Raw genomic sequence first — 24,563 nt, forward strand, 5'->3', positions numbered from 1 at the left:
CACGTCTTTGAGAGTGAAATTATGTAGAGGAAAGGATGAGTGCTTTTTTTACATTTAGAGGAAACATTTGTTCTCTCAGAGTTGCTGTTCCCCTCTCTCATCATAATAGGCTGTGCTCGAGCACACAATGAGAATGAGAAGCGATTGTTTCAACTTCTATCTCATGGCCTTTGAAGATGTGATTCGCTTCCTCACCTGAAGGAAGTTTCAGAACTCTGCACAGTTAGAAAGCGAGAGCAACCCAGTCTCGCTCCGCTTCGTTATCATCGCAGTCATCTCTAACAATGAGAAACACTGTCTGCTGTGTGCACATGTGAACATTTCAATGGAAGGGGGATGGGGCAGGTCATTAGAAAGCAGGGATAAAGTGAGGGCAGTAGACACAGGAAACAGAGAAACATGCTGACAGAGCGCAAGAGGAAATGTTGTGCGATATGACGAGAGAACAGAGTTATATATATATATGAGACGTACAAGACCCTGTGGTCTTAACTGCTTGCCCACCAAAACCAACTGGTCATTCTGTGACAGAAATCTATCGAGCAGATCCTTTTTAGTTGGATGTTATCATATTTCCTGCAGAAGTCAGCCCCAATATGCTTGATCATGTTGCATTGGTGATTATGTGACTGGCAATTATCACTCAGTGAATGTACTGTATAGGTACCAGGTGCATTAATTTTCTGTGTTTTTTTTACATTTGCAAAAGTGTCAGATTCACATGATGGCAATACTACTCAAATTAATAAATGCCAGGGCCATTTTAATCATGTGTGTGTGTGTGTGTGTGTGTGGGAACTCCAGTGGAGGGGGATGGAGTATATAACCATGTTGCACACACATGCTGCTATTAATGATGGGTTTTGATAAAAGAGCTTTGGATTAAGCATAAACCTTTTTTATTTTTTATTTATGGTATATCACTTTATCATCACTGAATATCACCAGCACTCAACAGTTGAGCTACACTGGTGAAAACAAGTTGCCCTTAGTTGTGTTTTCAGAGAATTTCTTCAAAAATTAAAAGAGATGCATGAGAAAGTAGTCATACCCTTGAGAAAAAATGTACATTTTAGCATAAAAATATAAAAATTAATATATTAAATTAATACTATATTATAAAAGAACATAATTTAGTATACTTAATGTACATTTAAAATACATTAACATTAAATGTAACATCAGATATCATACTATATAATCAAGTAATTTGCATGTGCTTTATAGTATGTTAGTCAACACATCACAATAAGTGTAGTTCTTTTAAGCATGACAAGTTTATTAAAACAATGATTTAAAATGTACTCTAAAGTAAAACCTTTAATTTGACATTGTGAAAAGATGAACTTTTTATGTGTTTAAAAAACATTGTTATGAATGTGTTACCTTAATTATACTTTAAGTACACTTAACAGTTTTGTTTAATATATATATATATATATATATATATATATATATATATATATATATATATATATATATATATATATATATATATATATATATATATATATATATATATATATATATATATATATATATATATATATATATATATATATACTTTTAGGATTTAAAGTACACTACTAGTGCACATTCAATACAATCAAGTGCACTTATTTCCATAAACATAAACAACTCAAACGTATAAATTGCAAACATACACTTTAAAAACAATGTTTTTACTCTAGATGTGAATATGAACTGATATTCTGATTTCTTTGACATTGTGTGTACTACATGTGAAATTGTCCGTGGGGGAGAAGTGTATGCCTATTCTTTTGTATTTGTAGGTTTTTTATTCTCTTTAAATTAATATGTACTGAGATGCATAGCAGCAGTGACGGCTTCAAGTTCTAGTTCAGACTACAACATTCAACATCCATTCAGTGTAATCAATGGCTCATACATGAGTCACTTTTGCGCAAATAACAAATTCTTCTGACAGAAATCTTCAGACAGAAATGACTCAGTTTCTTCTGCAGAGTTATTAAAAGAGTTTGTTGCTCATCTAAGCAACTCGACACAGTCTGGGATGATCGTAGTGTTGAATATAAGAACTGACAATACATATGATACAAAGCAAAAGAAAAGAACAATGAAGACACAGGACAGGTTATGGTCTTTTTCACTTTAGGTTATAATCAAGAGGAAATGACAGGTTGGTGGTGTTAGCGCAGTGGATATGACACATGCCTTTGGTGTGAGAGACCCGGGTTTGAATCCACTGTGAGACACCAATGTGTCCATGAGCAAGACACCTAACACTTAGTTGCTCCAGAGGCGTGCAACCTCTGACAAATATAGCAATTGTGTCAGCTAAATGAGTAAATGTAATCAAGAAGACATACAATAAAGAAAAAAGCACACAATTTAACAAAAATGTAAGGCTACTGGAAATGTCATCTGCACCATTAATGTTTGGAAATAAAGCTACACTCAAAAAAATGAATTTTTAGTTTTGTTCACTTTACCTGGACAATTCAGGTTGAATTAATGCCATTTTGGATATTTTTCATTTCAACATGATTGTGTCATGTTAAACTGACTTAAACCTGTCTCACGTTGGTTTAACATAAAGTTTTCATTTTGAAAGAACATGTTTCAATCAAGTCCCTCAAAATAAGTTTTACACTTCCCATCATGCTTTGCACAGGACTGGATATGGGGAGAGAAAATGTTGAAATAAAGTGTTATTTTATGCAGTTTTTAATAAAATGTGATAATAAGGAGACTTTTTCATGTATAATGCTCTATTATGTGGGCATTTTAAAAGACGTTATATTGGTGTATTTTGTGCGAGTTACCATTGTGGTGAAGTGTGGAGCTTGTGGTTGGGTTGAGGACCTGGTTGAAAGAACGTCTAAAATACTTAATTTAAAAAAAAGCAACATTAATGAGAGTGCTAGTGTATGATGTACACATAGTAACATCCTTAAACTGCAAACAATTAACATCATGTGTAAAGAAAAGTTATATCTTACTTGCTAATGTTTTTATAACACTTTGGCTAAACTTGCATGGACAGTGGTTCTACATGATGTAAACATATTATCTCTACTCAGATATTTCATGTAGGATGAACTAAAGCAAACTGAGTAAACTCAACTAAAGGTAGACAAGTCCTTATAACTTGATTTATTCATGTCCAAATAACATGGTACAAACATGTGGAACCACTGTCCATGATAGAATCATGTTCAGCCAAAGAGTCATTTTTTTGAGTGTAGTTGAACCAAATCAGGTCATGCAAAGCATACTGAAACACAGTTATTGCTCTGTCTGAATCTCAAGTAGCATTTCAAACACACACGCACACAAGCAGTTTAAATATATATATATTAAAACTTTTATATGTGGACAAATCTGTAATAGGGTCATTGAAAGACCCTAACTGTGACATTTATAATGTTCATTTTCAATTAATTACAGGTAAATTATAAACTATTTAAACTAAATTTAAACTGTTTTGGTCAATGGTACAATATATGTGTGTCTATCTGCACATAAAAATAAATAAATAAATAAATCCACAAATATAAGTGCTGAAATAGTTAGATTTGTACAGTTTTAACAGGGTGATTATTGCTAGTTAACCAGGACTATATCTAAAAATATATAGGTAAATAGTTTATAATTTACCTGTGATTCTGAAAATGAAAAGTATACATTTTTAAGTTTATAAAGTTTTAACAAGACTGCTGTGTCAAAACTCACCGAGACGTGAAGGGTTAACGTTCTCTTCGCAGTGCATTATGGGATATCTAATGATCATTATATATCATTTTATATATTGGTCATATTTTTTAAGTGATTTTAGTTAGTTCCCAAGGTAATTTTTCTAATGTTCTAAAGTTTAGGGGTTTCAACTAATATTTATATATTTTAAATAGTTTAAATATTTTACAGAATTTTTGTTTAGTTATAATAACTCTGGTTCAAACTGATCATTGGCTGTTTCATGTTGGTCATTAGATAATCCATATTTATCATAAGTTGTTCCATCAGCTGGCGGCTGGATCAGAAACAGTGGCTGATCATCTATCTAATGACTGTCCGACACACTAGTAGATCAATAGGAGAAAGTTCAAGTTATTGATAAGGTATGGTATGCTTCTGTGTTTCTCTGTAACAGGTGCATGTCTCTTACAGTGAGTATTTCTAGTTGGAGCCAGTGAAGCACCACCGTGTGGTGAGTGTAGAGGACTTCATGGAGCACTGGTCAGAGAGTGGCCTTCTGCTTTCAGTCAGCAACTCACAGGAGCACGTGGAGCAATAAGGGTCTTCATTCTTCAAGGTGCACTTCATTTCTGTATTTTTGCTAGACCTTCATAATCCGAAATTCTCTGAATAACTGCGCCTCAAATATTCTTTCTAATGTATTATGCCGCACGCTATAGAAACACTGCCATCTATTGGACTTTTTGCAGATCTGCACTTTCTTTCATACCATGAAAGCATCATGCATTCTTAAATATTCATGACAGTGCACTTGTAATGCATTCTGTTGGTTCTCATGCAGGCCGGAAATCCTTTTGGTCCACTTTGGGACCATTTTGTAGTTGATTTTGATCACTCTGTTCTTTTCGGAGGACTGTCATCCAGCTCCTACTACCCGCCGCACTAGATAAAGAGGTTAATTAACAATTCAATAAATCAATCAAAAGTGACTGTATAGATTGACATTAAAGACTTTTATAATGTTACAGAAGATTTATTTCAAATAAACCCTGTTGTTTTGAGTTTTGAAACATTGCATTTTAAAACGTATTGAAAAATACAAATTAAATATTTCACAATATTTCTGCAGTGATTTTGTTCAAATAAATGCAGTTTGGTGAGAATCAGAGACTTATGAAAATACATTTTATAAAACAATTGATTAAAAAAATAGCACTGACACCAAATATCTGAATGGTAGTAGTTTTTATTTTTCTGTATGGAAATGATTTATCCGGTGTATATCTGTCATTTAAAAAAAATATATAAATTTGTTTATTTACATAATTATATATTTTACATGTATCTTAAAATAGTCTTAGATACTGACATGGCATAAAAACATAAGTAAAAAGATTCAACTGGATATGATATAAAAAAATAATACAGTAAATGATGTGATCTCATCATAAAATTGGTTCTCCAAAGGCCTAAGTGAATTAATGTGGATGATTTTATTAGATTTCTGAAGTACCAGCATACCAAGTGTGAAATTTCAGGCCTGATGTGGCTTGAATTGGATGATATATGTCATATCCTCTTAACAAATCTTATTATTCCACACAGCAAAATGCCTGCAAGCGTCTGAAGTAAGATGATACTGGTCCACCGTGCAGTGAAGCATCAGAACATCAGTGCTCAGTCAGTTTACATAGCCACCGACTCTGAATTGCATACAGCAGAGAATCAGAAACTCTTCAAGGACAAGGTGATGATCAACAGTTTATGATTATTTAAAAGGCTTTTAAAATGTAAATCAAAGGAGTACATATGCGTTTATTATCTCTGCACAAGAAATGCACTGAAGAAAAGTTTCCACTGAAATGCAATGGTTACTCCAATGCAATTCAACATTTTGGAGTTGGTAAGATTTTTTTTTAAATGTATTTGAAAGAGGTTTCTTAAGCTCATTAAGGCTATATTTATTTGATAAAATAGAACAGAAATCTTACAATTTCAGATAACCAAATTCTATGTTAATTTATTTTAAAATGTAATCTATTCCTGTGATGCAAAGCTACATTTTCAGCAGCCATGACTTCAGTGTCACATGATCTTTCAGAAATCATTCTAATGCAGATTTTCTGCTCAAGAAACATTTCTTATCAATGGTGAAAACAGCTGAACTGCTTAATATATATATATATATTTTTTTTTTTGTAGAAATCAATTTTTTTAATTTAAAATAGCATTTTTTTTTAAATAGAAATGTTTTGTACCCTAATATAAATGCCTTTACTATTACCTTTGATACTTTTAAAGCATCCTTTCTAAGTAAAAGTATTCATTTATTAAAAAAAAAAAATTGAATAAAAGTAACCGTTTATAGTTTTTGCAATAAATCTGTGCATGGAGTGTTTCAAATTTGTCAGTTTGAAAAGTTATTTATTTAAATTTGTACTTCTTAATCAATAAAACCATATTAAGTAATACAATAATTTTACTATTAGAGGTAATCTGATGCTATTCCATTGTTGTAATAACAAAACATACAAACTACATACAAATCTATAATGCCCATTTGAAACATCTTGTAAGTGCGCGATACAAGGATCGATCCAGCAGCAGCAGTAGCAGCAGATCCATCCCGGCCTGCAGGGGGATCACAGCACATCTCCCTCCCTCCCTCCCTCCTCACAGGGACAGTCATGGCTGACGGAGTTCATGAGGAGAGATGCGGGTAATTTTGTATGTTTCAGAGGTTTGAGAGGTACGTGCTTCTGATGGATATGAAGGCGACGGTGACCTTCGGCGTACTTTGCAGGTTAAACTGTCCTGCAGTGTCGAGGTGAGTCACATTATGTATTTATAAAGCGTGCTCTGTATAAATGACGCGGTTTGTTTGCTGTTGCCAGGCCGCTTGTTTTGAGTCTCCGAGGAGCTCCATCCTCACCGATCCGTTTATATATCTTGACAAGCTCGTATTAGCAATAGTCTATAATTGAACTTTAATAAAACATTATAATAGCACGATAAAACTGACATTTTCAACAAAACGGGCTAATAGTGCGTAGTTTTTGACTCTGGTCTATTATTCACCCTTATATCTCGCTGTATTATGTGACAACCGGTGCTGAGATTAACTCAGTTAAGCCAGATTTACAGGGATATTTACTATTCAATAATATCGGATGGGTTGATGTGAATTAGCACTGTTGCTACAGCTAATGTAACAGTTAGTAGATAGTGCTTTATTCTGTAAATTATTATGACCAGTCTTTGAAAAATGATAATTTGGGAACAACACGAGCTGCTTTAGACGTTTGTTCTTCTACAAATATAATGTGTAATACTGAGTACACAGGTTTGCTTATGAAAATGATTATTTAGGAGTGGCATAAACGACTCTACAGGTCTGTGCTTGTGGAAATGTAGTAGTATGTATCTTAATATCACTTTCAGTTAGGTCTGTACTTTGTCTGAATAGTTGTAAAGCTAAACGCAGAGTAATACAAATTGCGATACACTGTTTAACTTAACACAACTTCTTTGGCAAAAGTGATTATTTCTGACCTTAGAAGAAAAAGTTGGTTTTGGTATTACGTCAATACATCAATAGTATAATGCACTAGATATAGAGACAACATTATGAGATACTAAGTCATAATTATGGCATGGGTCAAAATTATGAAAAGGTGATATATTTTAACTTTTTTCTATCATTTCTTTATCTCACTGGCATAGAGTAGAGATCAACCTACAATGTCCTAAATTGAGGTCACTGCTTGCCTAGTCTTATTTGAAGTTACCCTAATAGGAGTAACAGTGCAGCTTTTAAGCTTGAAAGAGTTAAATATTTTCTGAAGCACAGCACATAAAGCTTAAATGAGATTGTGAAAAATAACTCTGATCGAAATTAGAGATCACTTTCAGATACCTCCCAGTTCTTTAATTATATGTCAAACCCCCACGTAACCCTACATGGCCTAACTTTCCATTTCTAAAGTGACTGAAACCCTCCGACAGCAGGTTGTCCAGATGAAGAACAAGCAGCCATTTCAAGAGAAGTTGGTCATTCCAAATCTGTGATAGAATATTGCATCTTTTTACAATGAGTTTATCCACTTATTCAATATCGCCCTGTTCCAAAGTTCACTTTAGTATTAAAAGCAGGGTCTTCTACACTTCCTCTGCTTTTTCGACTGCTGTAACCTTCAGAAATTCTAGTTCTAATTTTTCTTTGGGCTTACAATCATTGCTGTCCTACTAGCATGGTATAGCCACAACTAAAATGACTTCAAATTTTGAACAATGAATATTATTTCAACTTCGATTATTATATTCAGTTATTGAATATAATATAATTATTATTTCTGAAAAAAATCAAGTGTTCATAAATGGTTCTCTCCACTGTAGTATCTCATAATTTTGCCTTTTTGTTTGATAGTTATAAAAAAAATAATAAAAAAAAGCATAAAAAGTATTACTTGAGATTTACTAAAACATTATTTATTTTTTTCTTATTCGGTGGAAAAAATGGGATATATATATACAGGTGCTGGTCATGTAATTAGTTGATTTATTTCACTAATTCCATTCAAAAATTGAAACTTGTATATTATATTCAATCATTACACACAGACTGATATATTTCAAATGTTAATTTCTTAGAGCTCTGTGTCCAAGCACATTAATAGAGAGGTGGAGGGAAGGACAAGATGTGGTAGAAAAAAGTGTACAAGCAATAGGGATAACTGCACCCTGGAGAGGATTGTGAAACAAAACCCATTCAAAAATGTGGGGGAGATTCACAAAGAGTGGACTGCAGCTGGAGTCAGTGCTTCAGGAACCATTACACACAGATGTATGCAAGACATGGGTTTCAGCTGTCACATTCCTTGTGTCAAGCCACTCTTGAACAACAGACAGCGTCAGAAGCATCTAAAGACAAAAAGGACTGGACTGCTGCTGAGTGGTCCACAGTTATGATCTCTGATGAAAGTAAATTTTACATTTCCTTTGAAAATCAGGGTCACAGAGTCTGGAGGAAGAGAGGAGAGGCACACAATACACATTGCTTGAGGTCCAGTGTAAAGTTTACACAGTCAGTGATGGTTTGGGGTGCAATGTCATCTGCTGGTGTTGGTCCACTGTTTTTTTCTGAGGTCCAAGGTCAACACAGCTGTATACCTGGAAGTTTTAGAGCACTTCATGCTTCCTGCTGCTCACCAACTTTGTGGAGATGCAGATTTCATTTTCCAACAGGACTTGGCCCCTGCACTCAGTGCCAAAGCTATCAGTACCTGGTTTAAGGACCATGCTGTCCCTATTCTTAATTGGCCAGCATACTCGCCTGACATTAATCCCATAGAAAATCTATGGGGTATTGTGAAGAGTAAGATGCAAGCAAGAAAAGCAAGACCTGAGCAGTGCCACAGACTGATCGACTCCATGACATGCCATATTGTTGCAGTAATTCAGGCAAAAGGAGCCTCAACTAAGTATTGAGTGCTGTACATGCTCATACTTTTCACGTTCATACTTTTCTGTTGGCCTAGATTTTTAAAAAGAGATACTGAATTTGGGATTTTCCTTAGCTGTCAGTTATAATCATCAAAAAGAAATGAACATTTGAAATATATCAGTCTGTGTGTACTGAATGAATATAATACACAAGTTTAACTTTTTGAATGGAATTACTGAAATATATGACCAGCACATGAATGTCAAGTAAGCTTTATTTACTATATTTTGTTGTTTAGCAGATATGTACTTATTCAGTATTTGTATGAAAAAAGTTACCACAGATTGCTTGCCAAAATAAATCTAGAAAAATAGTTCAGTGTTTGATTGCTGTAACCATAAAACAAGTTTGTTCATCTTTATTGAGCTGCATCATGTTTTGCAGGCTCTGACGCTGGGAGCACCATCACTGTGAAATAAAACAAACTCATTAGGAGACGCCAGTAGATACGCCAAAGCCATCAAAATGTCTAAAAGCAAGAGCTCTGAATCTGTTAAGGTAGTGGTGCGTTGTCGTCCCATGAATGAGAAAGAGCGAGCTGCCAACTTCCAGAGGGTGGTCTCAGTGGATGTGAAGTTTGGGCAAGTGGCCGTGCGCAACACTCGAAGTGCGTCCTCCCATGAACACCCAAAAGTGTTCACCTTCGATTCTGTCTATGACTGGAATTCAAAGCAGATGGAGCTCTACGATGAGACTTTCCGGCCATTGGTGGACTCGGTACTTTTTGGCTTCAATGGGACCATCTTTGCATACGGCCAGACGGGCACCGGAAAGACTTTCACAATGGAAGGGGTACGAAACGACCCCGACAAGAGGGGTGTCATTCCGAACTCCTTCGAACACATTTTCACACACATCTCCCGCTCTCAGAACCAGCAGTACTTGGTCAGGGCTTCATACTTAGAGATTTATCAAGAAGAGATCAGGGACCTTTTATCGAAAGACCAGTCGCGCCGTCTGGAGCTCAAAGAGAGGCCGGATACGGGTGTCTACGTTAAAGACCTCTCTTCATTCGTCACTAAAAGTGTTCGTGAGATTGAGCACGTGATGAACGTGGGGAATCAGAACCGCTCGGTTGGTGCCACTAACATGAACGAGCACAGCTCTCGCTCTCACGCGATCTTCGTCATCACCATTGAGTGCAGTGAGTTGGGTCCTGATGGAGAGAACCACATTCGGGTTGGGAAACTCAACCTTGTTGACCTGGCAGGAAGTGAAAGACAAACCAAAACTGGTGCGCAGGGCGAGCGCTTGAAAGAAGCCACCAAAATCAACCTCTCTTTGTCAGCTTTGGGTAACGTCATCTCAGCGCTGGTGGACGGGAGAAGCACCCACATACCGTACCGTGACTCTAAACTTACAAGACTGCTTCAGGATTCCTTGGGTGGAAATGCCCGTACGGTTATGGTTGCCAACATCGGACCTGCTTCCTACAATTTGGAGGAGACTCTAACCACGCTACGCTATGCAAATCGCGCAAAAAACATCAAGAACAAACCCCACATCAACGAAGACCCCAAGGACGCCCTGCTTCGGGAGTTTCAGGAGGAGATTGCCCGCTTGAAAGAGCAGTTGGAGAAAAGGTCTGGCAGGAAGAGGAGAAAAAGGAGGAGGAGGAGGGTTGGAGAAGGAGGAGAGGAGCTAGAAGATGGGGAGGGTGATGATGATGATGAGGAGGAGGAGGACGATGACGACGAAGAGGAAGGAATAGATGTGGATAAGAACATTGTGGATTATTGGCATGAACAACAGGAGAAGCTGGAGAAGGAGAGGAAGGCCATCATGGAGGACCACAGTCTGGTGGCGGACGAGAAACAGAGGCTGCTGAAAGAGAAGGAGAAGAAGATGGACGATCTTCGCAAAGAGAAGGAGGCTTCAGAGATGCTGGCGGCTAAAGTTAAGGTTAGAAAGTACAGACCTTGGATTGAAATCTACTTTTGTTCAGAAGTTTATATATTTATGAAAGAAGTCACCAAGGCTACATTTTATTTGACCAAAAATGCAGAAATAACAGTAATATTGTGAAGTATTATTGCAATTTATAATAATGTTTCTATTTGAATATATTATAAAAATGTAATTTATTCAGGTGGTCCCAAAGCTGGATTTTCAGCATCATTCATGTTTTTTTTTTTCAGGATTCTTATACAATTAGAAAAGAAAAACTAACTATATTTTGTAAATTTATACATTTATTTACTGACAGTTTTGTGTGTCATTCCTGAACAAACGTTTCAGCCACATGCTCACACCAAACTTTTTCTTTGCTAGTGTATTTATTTATTTTTTAATGAATATAGTACAATTATTGCAAATATTCTTTGATGGGGAAACCAACAAACAAGCAAACAAACAAAAATAATGTGTTAATTTTTTTTAAATAATTAAATATTAAATGTAAAAAATGTTCTTTATATCTGTAAACATTATACAATTTACATTTATACATAAAAAAAAAAATAATATATTAATATAAAATATACATTTAATATACATAAAATACAAATACAAAAATATTCATTGAAATTAATCATTTTTGAATTGGGCCATTGAAAAGATTTAAAGAAATCTGTTGAAGACAGATCATTTCAGGAACAAATACTCTTAACAGTCCTTCCCTCAGTTTAGCTGATATAGTGTCATCGTGTTTGACTTATCTGACAACCAATTTTTCACTTTTAGGCCATGGAGAGCAAGCTGCTGGTGGGAGGGAAGAACATTGTGGACCACACCAATGAGCAGCAGAGGATTCTGGAGCTGAAGAGACAGGAGATAGCAGAACAGGTATAGTTTCCAGGTGCACACTGTGGAGAGATTGAGCAAATTAACAAGAAAAAAAAAAGTATAATAAATGCTGCTTCAATCTTTTTTTTTTTCTCACTCAGCAGTCCTTTCTGAGTTTGTTTGGAGCTGCATTTATGCAACTTACAAAGAAGTTCTGATACAATTTGTGGCCTGTCGTTGTGTTCAACAGTTAATTTATATCTAGACCGTGATTGGACAGAAATATGCATGTACATTTATCATTTTTTTAGGATGTTATAAACATTATATGAGCAGTTCCACATTGGCTTGTGAAATGCAAAGATGTTTAAAACATTCATAATGTCTGTGAGCAGAAAAGGCGGGAAAGGGAGATGCAGCAGGAGATGGAGTGTCATGACGAAGAGACACTGGAGCTGAAAGAGACGTACAGCTCCCTGCAGCAGGAAGTTGACATTAAGACCAAGAAACTGAAAAAGGTAGTTTCTGTCCGTCTGTCTGTAGTAGTGTGCTTTTAAAATGATATTAGGTGTGCATGTGATCAGGTGTATTTTTAGAGTCCAGCTGTATTCTCTGTATTCTCTATCATGGCAGATCTCTGTCCTCCTTGTTGAGAATCATTTATACTTGACTGAATTTGACTTCCTATTGCTTGAGTTTGTAGACCAAATGCCTTACCTTTTCCTCTGAAGAACCTCACCTTTTTTTTTTGTATGTCCCGTCTTTCATGCAGCTCTTTTCCAAGCTGCAGTCTGTGAAGGCGGAGATCCAGGACGCCCAGGATGAACACGTCAAATACAGGCAGGAGCTGGAGCAGACGCAGAATGAGCTGACCAGAGAACTCAAACTCAAGTATATCACCATTCTGAATTGCTTTGGAATAGAAACACAATCTGGTGAATCCTTAATCGATACTCTATCAACACAAAGACTCACGGTCCTAGCCTTTACACGTATCTTCCACTTCCTAGTCGATCCCATCAGCATGTTTTGTCTTTTGTTGGTTCAGTGTTTGGTTAAAAATGTCATGTTTTGTAATACTAAAGTAAAAGTAATAACATTCTTTCCTTACACAATTTAATAAAAATGTTAACGTACACATCTAAATTTATTATTTTCATTTTTTATGTCACTTCCTGTTTATTTTTCTCTGCATTTTGGCTTTACCACATTATGATTTTTTTCAAATATTAATATTTTTATAAATTGCTTCACTATTTCTAATAATAATAATTTAATAAATTGCTTAACTGTTTATAATAATAATAATAATAAAATACAGTTGTATCACTCTTGACTTTTTGGAATTTATAATGCAAAAAAATATTTCGAAAAAAGAAAAATCTATGAATGAATTGCATTTTAGTAAAAAAAAAAAAAAATTCAGCATTTCATTGACCCATTAAGATTTGTGTTGTACCCTCCAGACATTTGATCATTGAAAACTTCATTCCACTGGAAGAGAAGAACAAGATTGTGACAAGAGCCACTTTTGATGAAGAAGATGACCTTTGGAAAATGACCCCCATCACCCGCATTCAAAAGTATTTAGACTTATCGCAACTGAAGTATTTGTAGGCCTACTAACATCCTTCCCTTCTTCATTATAATGTTTCATCCTTCTTTTTCTCAGCGATCAGCAGATGATGAAAAGGCCTGTTTCTGCGGTGGGCTACAGACGGCCTCTGAGTCAGCACGCACGTGTGGCCATGTTGATGCGGCCTGATGTCAGATACAAGGTATGCTGCTGACACTGTTCCCATAATCCCCCGCGTGACACCACACAAAGGCTTCGGTTACAATACTCCCTCACTCTTTACAGCCACACAGATGAGCTCAGGAGAATCAGACGCATGTTATGCTCTTGCTCCTTTGCCTTCATCTTTTTATATTCTCCCCATCCGTCTTCCAGTCTGAGAACATCTTGCTGCTGGAGCTGGACCTGCCCACACGGACCACAAAAGACTACGAGTGCCCGGTGATCGCGCCTAAAGTGGCTGCGGCTCTGGAGGACGCTCTGAGGGAGGAGGACGAGATCCAGGTGGACGCCTCTGGTCTTCGTGCCAGCCTGGGCTCCAGTCCAGGCCTCAGTGCCTCAGCTGCTGGGATTTCCAAGAAACCAAAGTCAGGGTGAGATAAGCTCCCTCCACCCTCTCCCTTTTTGTGTATTTTTCACCTCTTTGTTTATCCTACCTTAATATACTTTTTCGCTTTTCCCCACAATCCTCTCACAGCCGCCCAAAAACTGGCAAGAAGATGAGCACTCCAACTTCAGCTCACAGCCCTTTGTCCGGCTCAGGGTCCTCTCTTTACCCACAATCCCGAGGCCTTGTGCCAAAGTGACACCGGCTCTCTGTGAAAACCTTCTCTGCTCCATATAAACCGACCGGTTCTGGCATTAAAGTCATCCATAAAGTAAAGTCAACACAGAGACATATTTAAGAAGTTTGACCATCTTGTGTTATTTAAACCCATCCAATCAGCTCTCAAACTACCTTGATGTTAGATGTCGCTTCAGCATCCCATTCATAGCACAACAACAAAAAGTTAAGTTTGGCAATCCTTAAACCTCAATGTATGATGAAGATCTAGATTTAGTTTGTACTCAAGCAAAATGTTACATGTTTTGTGTGTGTGGGTGTGTGTGTGTGTGAGGTCATTGAGACAGCAGACGGTCTCGGCATTGACCATAAGTGTCAGTTACGTCATTGTGGGGGTGTTTTTGTGTGTGTCCGGTTGTAGGACAAAAAATTTCTCACATCAAGTAGCTGATTTGGGCCACAAAAGCACAGTATTGTTGTTCGACGAGAGAATAAACACATTACGTCATTGGCTAACACCCAAAACAACCTTTTAAGCCTTTCTCGAAGACTCTTCGAGTCGCTTGGACTGGGGGAAGGGCCCAGAAACACACCCCTGACCAGGCTGTCAGCGCTGTATCCAGTAAGGAGTTAGGGGGAAAGGGCATCACATACTAAAAATATCAGGGGTCCAAGGTGCCTTAGATTCTCTTTACATACAGAGGTTGGGTCTGAGAGTCCCTTGACCTGATAGCTGGACAGTAGAACCTGTAATCCACACCAAACCCCTGTGGATGGTTCCTGAATGCTTTGAACTATGCTCAAAGTCTGTTGTATTGAGCAAGCTGGATTTTTAATATTCATGGGGTTCTGTAAACAAGAGTTTGACTTGACGAAGTCTTAAAACTGTGTGTGGAACTGTCAAACCTTGAACTAGTGAAGGTAATACCATTTCCTGCTGCTACTGTGGGGTTCTTTTACCTCTTGTGTCATAGCATAGGGTTTATGTATATTGAGACATGTTAGGAAAAAAATCTGCATTCTCATTGCAAAAGTGTTAAAAGTCAAAAATAATAAATGCAGTCTTAAAAGTTATTACCATACTAGTCAGTTTTATATCCAAGCAATTGTAGATAGTTTTTAAGTCGTATTTTCTTTGCTTAGATTTATATGGTTTATTTTTGAATAGGTATTATTTAAAGTTGTGTACAAATGATTTTTTGCGTATGAGATTTAAGTATCATTTTCATGTCGTTCACTGCGTTCTTCTGTGTTAATTGGATTACGTCATCAAATAGTAAATGCACAGCTTTTGGATTGTCAGAATTTTGGTACTGCGAATCCTGATGCTGGACATTGAAGTGAGTGTGCATTTATTAATTTAAATATGCATTATCTAATCGATATTCATAATACCACTTCTGGCTGTGATGTTGGATAAGTCATTAGTTGCTGTTACATTATTTTAGAATCCCAAAAGAACAGAACGCATTATAGGCAAAACTGTTTGTAGTCTAATATTCCACTTTTACCTTCTTCCATGTGATGCATGAGTTCAGTGCTAATAACCACACTGAAAAAATAATTTTCATGTTCACACAGATTTATTTTTTTGTACAATGTTTTTGAATTTGTATTTGAGTTTAGAATGCAAATGTCCTCATTGTCTTAACCATCTTTTAATTAAAGGATGATTATCTATTTGAGGGTGTAAGAGCTGTTTTTTCCCCACCCATTTATTCTGCTTGCATTATTATTCCACCCAAATCACAATATGACTTCAATAAGTAATACAAATAACCAGACTTTTTAATGTTTCACCTGAACTTCATCCTAGTCCAATATTTGTTACATTTTTATTATTACTTACGAACACTGTTTTTACACCAGCCAACATGAAACTTGACAGAAAATAGAAAAACAAGATTACAATTTTTATTGTTTAATATGTGCTTTGTGTTAGTGAAAATGAGCTGAAGAATAACTGAAGCTGAAAGGGTTTGTGAGCTAAACATCCCAATTCTGAATTCTCAATCTACAGTAAATGGTAAATAATAATAAAGTTTTGGAATGTCAATTTCATACTGTAATACAAATAAAATGAACAAAATGATGCTGGCCAGTGTGCAAATTCAAACTTTATTGAAGGTTCTGTCACCTACAAGCGCACAGTTGTTTCAAGCAAAACCTGGTAGATATGCTTGTATGTCAGATGATTAAAGACTTTTCTTCCAATATCCTGGATTTTATGGGCTACCTAAGCATTGGTCTCATCAAAGAGAATTTAGGCGAAAAGCTCCTGCACAGAAAATTAAACTTAAAAATAGAAAAGTCCTAACATTTTGGTCTTTTTGTTCTTGAGTAAAAAAAAAAAAAAAAAAAATTCCTAAAGTATTCCTGAGTAGGGCCCAAGATTCTGAGCACAAAGATTGAAATCCATGAAAAATACACAAGTGCTTCATATACCTTGAATTTTTGGCAATTATCAATAAATAGAATTTTACAAAAAAAAAAAAAAGTGTCTTTATTTTTACACGGTCTTTACAATATTTTTTGTAAATGTCAATCACTGTGTATAATTCTGACGGATGAAGATTCTATAGTAAATGGGTCCAAAAATGATTTCTGCCTTCATTTGATTGTGAAATAAAGTTGCCGCGTCAAATGTGATGCTACAAACAATGGCAATCAAATTTGCATGTTGTAAAATGTTTCATACCACCACAAACTCCAATACGGTCAAAATGTGGGTGCGCTACACATGCAGACGTTATTCAGTAATTGGGAGAACATAGTAGAGGCGAGGAAAAGAGTTCAAATTTAGGGTCTCGTGTAAAGGTTAAGCAAACTTTCACAGGCAAAGAAAGACCAATGTCAACAGAGTAGCAATGCATGAAACACAGCTCATCAAGCAGCTTTTTGTTGGTTAACGCGGCAAATTTGCATGACCAGCTTTGACACGAACTCTGCTTGAGGAACTTATTTGACCTCGTACGAAATGCCAACTGCGTGAAGCACCTCTCACACAGAAGTCACTATCAAACCAAGCAGCTTCCGCTGAGTTGTGGGCAACTTTCTTGACCAACGTGTGTGAGGAACTTTTCCATCCTTGCACGAAACTCCCAGTCGCGCAGATTCCTATCGAAATGACTGGATTTCACCAAAATAGGGTAAATGTGGCCGCACCTAAATGCTATTAAAAAAAGACTAAATCCCTTCATGTCAAACTATGCCACATCCCAAAGTGATGCTACTCTAAAAGAGCTCACAGCTACAAGCATTTCCCACAGGGACAATGTATCGCATCGTACACTTTTGATAATCTCAATCAAGGGAAAACTGAATTAAAAAGAGCTGTGTGAGCTCAGGCGATTCAGGAAATGAGCTGTTCTTCAATTCCATCTCTGTACATCGTAAATCAAAGAGCATTGCTTCTCAAAGGGATATGGATATCATGATGTCATTCATTGAGGACTTAATTGTCATGCTAATCCAGCTAAGAGGAGGAGGAAGAAGAGAAAGGCTTCATGTCTTCACATCTAATCGTCGTAGCACTACACCGCATGTGTTATCTCACTTCTCCCTGTAATACAGCAGATACATCTTCAGGGGTTCAGGTAACGGGAGTCTTAGAATCTTCTCCCTCAGAATATTAACGGGAGGTTCTGCATGAGCGCAGCCGCCTTTGCTTTTCTCCTCTTCGGTGCCGCCGCATCCTTCTTCATCCTCCTCGGGCAGGTCTTCTCTCGCTCTGCGGCAACCGATTTCCTCTTCCTCCTCCTCTTCCTCTTCTTCCTCTTCCACTCCTCCGGGGTAGTTGCAGTCGTCCATGGCCGTGGGAATCATGGAGTCGTGGAGAACCACGGAGTTGACGCACTGGCGGTAGAAACGGCGGCAGAAGCGGCGGCGTTCGAAGCGGGGCCCGTAGCGGTGCATGGCCCGGGCCCCTGGGAAAGACACCCGTCTCTTTGTGCGTCCTTCCCCCATAGCTATGGGCTGCCGAAGAGTGTGGCGAATAGCAATCCGGCACAGGTCCTGCAATGTCCGCACCTCAAAAATAGCTGCAAAGCAGAAAATGAGGAGGAAAGAAGAGTTTTCCTTTTTAGTTTAATAATAATAAAATTCTAATAAATTATAAACCTAATTTTTTTATGGACTATCATACAACGTTCAATCTAAAAGATGAATTAATGTTTCATGTCTTAATTTGATTACCACCATTTTTTGATGACTAATTTATAGTATATTATAGTATATAATATAGATTTATTTTCATATCACTAGATTATTGCATAACATTTTTTTTATATACAAAAAGTTACTAGATTAGTTTTTATTTTAAATATTTAAATTTGATTAAATAGTTACAATTACTTATGAAGAGAATGTAAGCTTCTTCACACTAAGAATTTGTTAATTTATAAATAATAAAATGTAAGAAAATTTGTACTGCAATCATGTTGTTTTTAACATTTTTTTCCAAATAGTGGGATAATATAAAGGATTCATAAAAAAAATTAAATAAAACGATTTTCAGATTTAACATTCTTATATTTCCAAATAAAGCCTGTTCACATCAAGAACTTAAATGTATTATTTAAAATAAACATTATATTTATTTATTACAAGCATGAGCTGTGGTTTTGTCATCTGCAACTTCAAATGCTAGATCTCTTAAACCTGAATTTTGACTGACTGTCAATGTTTTCAACATTCTTTAGGTGGAAAACAATGCTTATGAAAATGATTCCAACAATATTGTTTCTCTGTGTTGTTAACATAATAGTTGTGGTCTGGACTTCACTCAGCATGGTTATTAAAACTTTACTACCGTAATTAAAGTTATTGCTATATTTAAGGTTGTGGGTGTGAATTACCCTTTACACTGAAGTAAACTTTCAGAGAATTACACAAATTCTCATTGGATTTGGTGTAAAAAATCATTTGCAATTAGTGTCCTTGTTTGTACTGGTCTTCAGGCGGATGATTTGTCAGCGTACTCACGTAAAGGGACAATCCTAGGTCTGCCATTGACATTCTGCTTTGGCTGGACGAGCGGCGCAAAGGTCACAGCGATGATTTTCTTGGTCTCCCAGGAGCTCTGACCTGTGCGGGTGATCTTGGTCAACTATAAAAGAGTTTCTAATTAATTACACTTATTACAAATCATTCCATGCGAATACTAATTACACGTGTGTGTACACTGATTTTGCTCGTTTATTTTTCTTAATGGGAAAAATATTATATATACAAAAAATATTAAGTGCTCATCTTGTACACATGGTCTTTAACAAATATTTTTCCCAAGTGGGACTAAAGTCATTCTATATGTCTCGGCCCTACTTCCTTAACAGGAAATGTCAACACAAGAAAGAAAACTACATTCATCAAACCATTGACATTTCAAGTGTCCTTTAAAACCTGCTGTGCGATAAGAAGACATTAACTTGATGAATAAACAGGAACCCACCTTCTCCTCCAGGGGGAGGACTAAGATCCCGCCAACCTTTAGCAGGTTCTTCATGTAGTTCTCGTACTCTTTCTGAACTCCTGCTCCACAGTACACCCTGTCATACTGCCGGCTCTCCGGAGGGATCTCCAGACAGTTCCCCACCACAAACGTCGGCTCACAGAACTCAAACCTGTGGCCATTAGACAAAATCAAGTCATTCGATTCAATTTAAAGCCAAAGTAAGGATGCACCACAGGAAATGACTCACTTGTCAAAGCTGTCGCTGGTTTTGATAAAGTAGTCAAATTTCTGATATGCATAATCGACCACATCTGCATGCAGTTCCACACCGTGATTCACACCAAACGGACCTGGTGACAGAAACGACAGATGTGTATTTTTATTCGAAATATGTTTTTTAAGTTAATCCTTCTAAAGGACAAAAAAGCGAATTGGTTAAGAAATGTATAAAAATCCAAGGTCCAACAACAACAACAACAAAAAAGTTTAAGGGTCAGCAAGATTTTTTTCTTTCTTCTGTTTTTAAAGAAATTAATACTTTTAATCTGCAATGATACATGAAAATGGTCAAGTGTCAGGTCAGACGTTTAGGAGGCATGGAGTCAGACTTCTAACCCAAAGGTTGTAGGTTCGAGTCTCAGTATGGTTCTCTTTCACCCACGGCTGAGCAGAGACCCTTGAGCAAGGCAACGAACCTTCAACTGCTCCCCGGCTGCCCACTGTTCTAGGTGTGTGTTCACAGTGTGTGTATGTGTGTGTTCACTGCTGTGTGTGTGCACATGGATGGGTTTAATGTAGAGCACAAATTCCGAGTATGGGACACCATACTTGGCCACATGTCATGACACTTTCACTTTCAAATATTCCTGACAAAAAGGTTTCTTAAAAAAATACTAAGCAGAATTTTTTGAGCAGCAAATCACCATATTAGAATAGTTTCTGAAGGATACTGTGACACTGAATTTTGCTGAAAGTTATTTAAAAGTGTAATATTTCATAATGACGTAAGCCTTCATTTAAAAAAAACCTTCCGACCCCAAACTTTTCGACAATAGTTTATATTCTCTCAATGTAAAGTTTTAATATTACACAACTTCGCTTCTCATCAGGTGGAAAAGGATTCTTGTAATGTATCTTAAGGATGTTTAGATAATTTTTACTGGAAAACAAGTCAAAAATAGCAATAAATAAATGTTTTTTTGAAGTGCAAGTACGCTCACCCAGTATAAGGCCCACCATGGTGCTGAGGTAACCCGTCCCACTGCCCAGATTGAGAAAAGACAGGCCAGGCTGCAGGTCCAAGGCCTCCATCACCTCCGAGTAGATACACGGAGCAGACAGATGGAGGTTCCCATGCCTCCAGGCCAGGTCTTTATACGCACTGTCACGGTACTCCTCCAGATAATAGTCAGCTCTGTCAATGGCTCTAAAGGCCCTCTCCACCAGATCGGAGCGGATGTAATGGGCCTCCTTCAGGTTGTCAATCAGCTCATCGTTGTCCTCACCCGCGCTCACGGCTCCACCCATGATGACAGCAGAAGAGCTTCTAAGAACCGCCCTGAGGTGTGCCTGTCACTGTCTGGAGGGAAAAGCAAAGCAGCTCAGATCAAACCCAGAGTAAGCTGACAATAAATTGGCAGAACATCCTCATTGAGCTTTAAAACACAAACACAGAGTCTGATATATCAAATAACAAACATGAAGGAAGAATTCCTAATTGAACAACACATACGTAGTTATAATGATGACACTGTTGTAGTGGTTTTAAGATCATGTTTTATTTAGTCATAAATGACACCTCCAACAGACTGTTGTCTAGCCGGTGGGAAGAAAGGAAAGAATGCTAATTAAGACAGCTGGATACGATAATGAGTCCATGTCAGATATATGTTAGGTCTGCTGATGTGCCAACAACTTGGCAAGAAGACTCACACTCGTCTTCTGCTCCTTCTCTTGCACTCTATATTTAGAGGTCAGACAATGCCAAGTAAGAAGTGGCACGCTACTGTGTCCCGACTTGAACTCTTGGCAGCGCCACCATTTAGAGCAGAGATATCATTTGTTTGTCATTTTGGCAAGCAGACAAAAAGCACATGGGTGGCTGACTTATTGCATGTCTTTTATTACATTTTTTGATAGATTTAATATTTAAATGTACTATTTTTGACATGTTATTAAGCATGTTACAGCACATGTTAGCATATCAATGGTCACATTTGCAAACTGCAGAAAACTTCAGACTTTTAACAAATAATAGACTAACAATGTAAAATTGCAGAATTCAAGGTACTGTTACAATAAATGAAACAACAGTAACAGCTAGATTAAAAACAAATATGATTTGTTTTGGATTACCCTTTACCTACAACTACCTGATGGTAAAAAAATATCTTATGTTACCTCATTGCTTGGTCTGATTGAGCAACTCAGTAATTATTGACTCGTTGGTTTCCATCTAGTTACAACTGTGACCTGAAATACAACACGTTTTCAATGCTTTGTTTGTTTTAGTTTTGTACTTTGTTTCAAATGGCCTATAAAAAGAGTAAATTAAATATGTGCTCGGAACATGTGAGCTCATAAAAAAAAAATACAAATAGGATTGTTCAGTTTTGTTTCACAAATATGTCAACTTAGGTAACAACAACATTAAAATATCAGCAAATGCAAAATAGTGGGCTGGTCGTTTATTTTGGATTATATTGTCAGATTAATTTGAACAAGTCTGTGAAATCGAACTCAAAATAAAATGTACATTATATCTCTTTGCAATTTAATCGAAAATATGAACTACTGAGGTCGTCAATTATTTACAACTGTAACACCACAGCGCTGTGTATGACAAACGGAGCCGAGCATCGGCAGTAGCATACTGCTCTCGCCGTTACACGACACTACAAAAAAACATCTGTAACGCACAGAGCAGCGTGAATATGTGAAAACGGATTCAAGAAAACCAGGTGTAACACAGTAACCGTCATATATTATAGGTCGCGTCTGTGTTATGCATTTACCAACAGTTAACTGCAGTCGGTCTGTCTATGCACGAGGAGTAGTTTTGCACCACCACCGACATAAACAAAAGAGTCTCCGGCCACACTGCCACTTATTGCCGCTGCTTAGTCTACATCTTACCGTGTGTATTCGGGCCTCGTCGGTTGTCCCGTGCAAACCGACAATGTCCATCAATTACGTATGTATTATATATGGATGCAGGCACAATAACGCCTAACTTGACGGCGAAAAAAATGCATGCGATGTAAACATAAACCAGCTGACGCACTGACGTCACGCGCACAAAGACGTCGCTGCTTTTCGTGGAGATTCGATTCATCTCAGTGACTCGATTCTCTTAAACCTTTTCAGCAAAAATATTTACATTGACATTCAAGCATTGGTTTGTTACAACAACAACAACAACAACCTCAAACATCGTCAGAGTAGTGGTTGTGTAGTCGTTTATTGTTTCGCCTGAGGCAATCAGTGAGTTATGATACTGTGTTGTGAGTCAATGAATCATTCATTCAATTGATTCTTTAAAAGATGCATTTAATTATTCGTTCCCGAATTATTCGTCTTATGCGTCTTATAAAATGTACCAAAAGTATTATAATTATAATAAGTATTTTTTCTCCACAAATGATAACATATCATCTACTGTTTAATTGTCTTTCTCTATTTTGTCCAGCAAGACAAATAGTTTAAAAACTCGCTCATTCGGTCAACAGATCAAATGTGCCTTGTCGCTCCGCTCCGAACCTTGGAGACAAACACAGACTCACCGACGGGACAACTGCTCTTCTGAAGGTAGGACACGACAGTGAACAAAATGCGTCCACTGCATGGTAAAGGGACGTTTCGTTTGCTTAAAATATTAATTTAAGTACAGATTCGTTCACGAACGAAAAAAAGTAGAACAATACAAGTTCAAATCTTTCATACACCATTTGAGACTCTCTCTTTTTTTTTTTAAATAGATTCACAAATATATATATATATATTATTCTTATGAACAGAGTGAAGTTTTTTTTATGAAGGTTTCATTTATTTTGGCGTAGAGTAATTCACGTCTGATTTATCTAAATGCAAATCCCTAAACATATCTGTCAGATACTGTGATTAGGAATAGATATCATTTAATCTCATTTCTAAAACTAGTGTCGCTATTATTAGAGAGATACCGTTGGAAGGTTTCATATGAACAGTGGCGGCTCCAGACAATTTTGATTGGGGGGGCAATGGGGGGGTCCTGGTCTTTTCAAGGAGGGTCTCATGAAAACCAACAAAAAATACAGTGGACATGGCTAATAACTGCATATTTCTGCTACTAAACAACAAAAACACCTTTGCAATGTAAACAAATGACAGGCTACATTTGTTATTCATATCCTTCACACTGCACTTTCATGTCAGGTATATTATGCATTTTTATTGACATTGATATTTTTACATTTATTTCCAGATAGATATTATTGAGTTTACAGGCTAAAGTGGTCTTGCTGTTGTAAACACTGTTGCTTTCGTAGAAAAAATATTTGCATCACATTTAAAATATAATTATATTTTAATTCATTTCTGAATTGTTTTTATTTTTATAATGATAATTCAGAGAATGAGAAAATCTGAATAAGCCTTACCAGTGTTGTGATAATTATTTTTACGTGTTAAAAATAAATAAGTACTGTAATATAATAAAAGTTTATTCAAATAACATAAAAAAGACCAGACCCCTCGATGCCTGTGAAACTTTTCTCCCTCAAACAGCACGCTAGTGTTACTTCTACACTACAGGCTACACACAGCAATATAAACAACGTATCTGCATGTTCTCACATCACATCGT

At 36.8% G+C, this 24,563-nt stretch overlaps 2 protein-coding genes across 3 annotated transcripts; one reads left to right on the forward strand and one right to left on the reverse strand.

Annotated features, from left to right (window-relative positions):
- Window positions 1-6,313: 6,313 nt before the first annotated feature.
- LOC113078063 (kinesin-like protein KIF3B) lies at window positions 6,314-15,948 on the forward strand. The gene is made up of 9 exons (XM_026250343.1): window positions 6,314-6,508; window positions 9,569-11,086; window positions 11,867-11,968; window positions 12,304-12,426; window positions 12,681-12,799; window positions 13,375-13,491; window positions 13,581-13,686; window positions 13,860-14,077; window positions 14,182-15,948. Exons 2-9 carry the CDS (start codon window positions 9,650-9,652, stop codon window positions 14,288-14,290), a joined length of 2,331 nt encoding a protein of 776 aa, XP_026106128.1. The 5' UTR covers window positions 6,314-6,508; window positions 9,569-9,649; the 3' UTR covers window positions 14,291-15,948.
- A 421-nt stretch (window positions 15,949-16,369) lies between these two features.
- LOC113078064 (protein-L-isoaspartate O-methyltransferase domain-containing protein 2-like) lies at window positions 16,370-23,018 on the reverse strand. Of its 2 annotated transcripts, none has more exons than XM_026250345.1 (6): window positions 22,856-23,018; window positions 20,941-21,295; window positions 19,968-20,070; window positions 19,718-19,889; window positions 19,252-19,375; window positions 16,370-18,308 (listed from the first exon to the last, which is right to left on the reverse strand). In XM_026250345.1, the coding sequence occupies exons 2-6, from the start codon at window positions 21,245-21,247 to the stop codon at window positions 17,821-17,823; spliced, it is 1,194 nt and encodes a 397-aa protein (XP_026106130.1). In that variant the 5' UTR covers window positions 21,248-21,295; window positions 22,856-23,018; the 3' UTR covers window positions 16,370-17,820. The 2 variants fall into 2 exon arrangements, with proteins under 2 accessions (XP_026106130.1, XP_026106129.1); XM_026250344.1 differs by having other exon boundaries at window positions 20,941-21,299.
- Between the last annotated feature and the right edge of the window lie 1,545 nt (window positions 23,019-24,563).

The sequence above is a fragment of the Carassius auratus genome, unplaced genomic scaffold (genome assembly GCF_003368295.1).
Source record: "Carassius auratus strain Wakin unplaced genomic scaffold, ASM336829v1 scaf_tig00024134, whole genome shotgun sequence".
Lineage (NCBI taxonomy): Eukaryota > Metazoa > Chordata > Actinopteri > Cypriniformes > Cyprinidae > Carassius > Carassius auratus.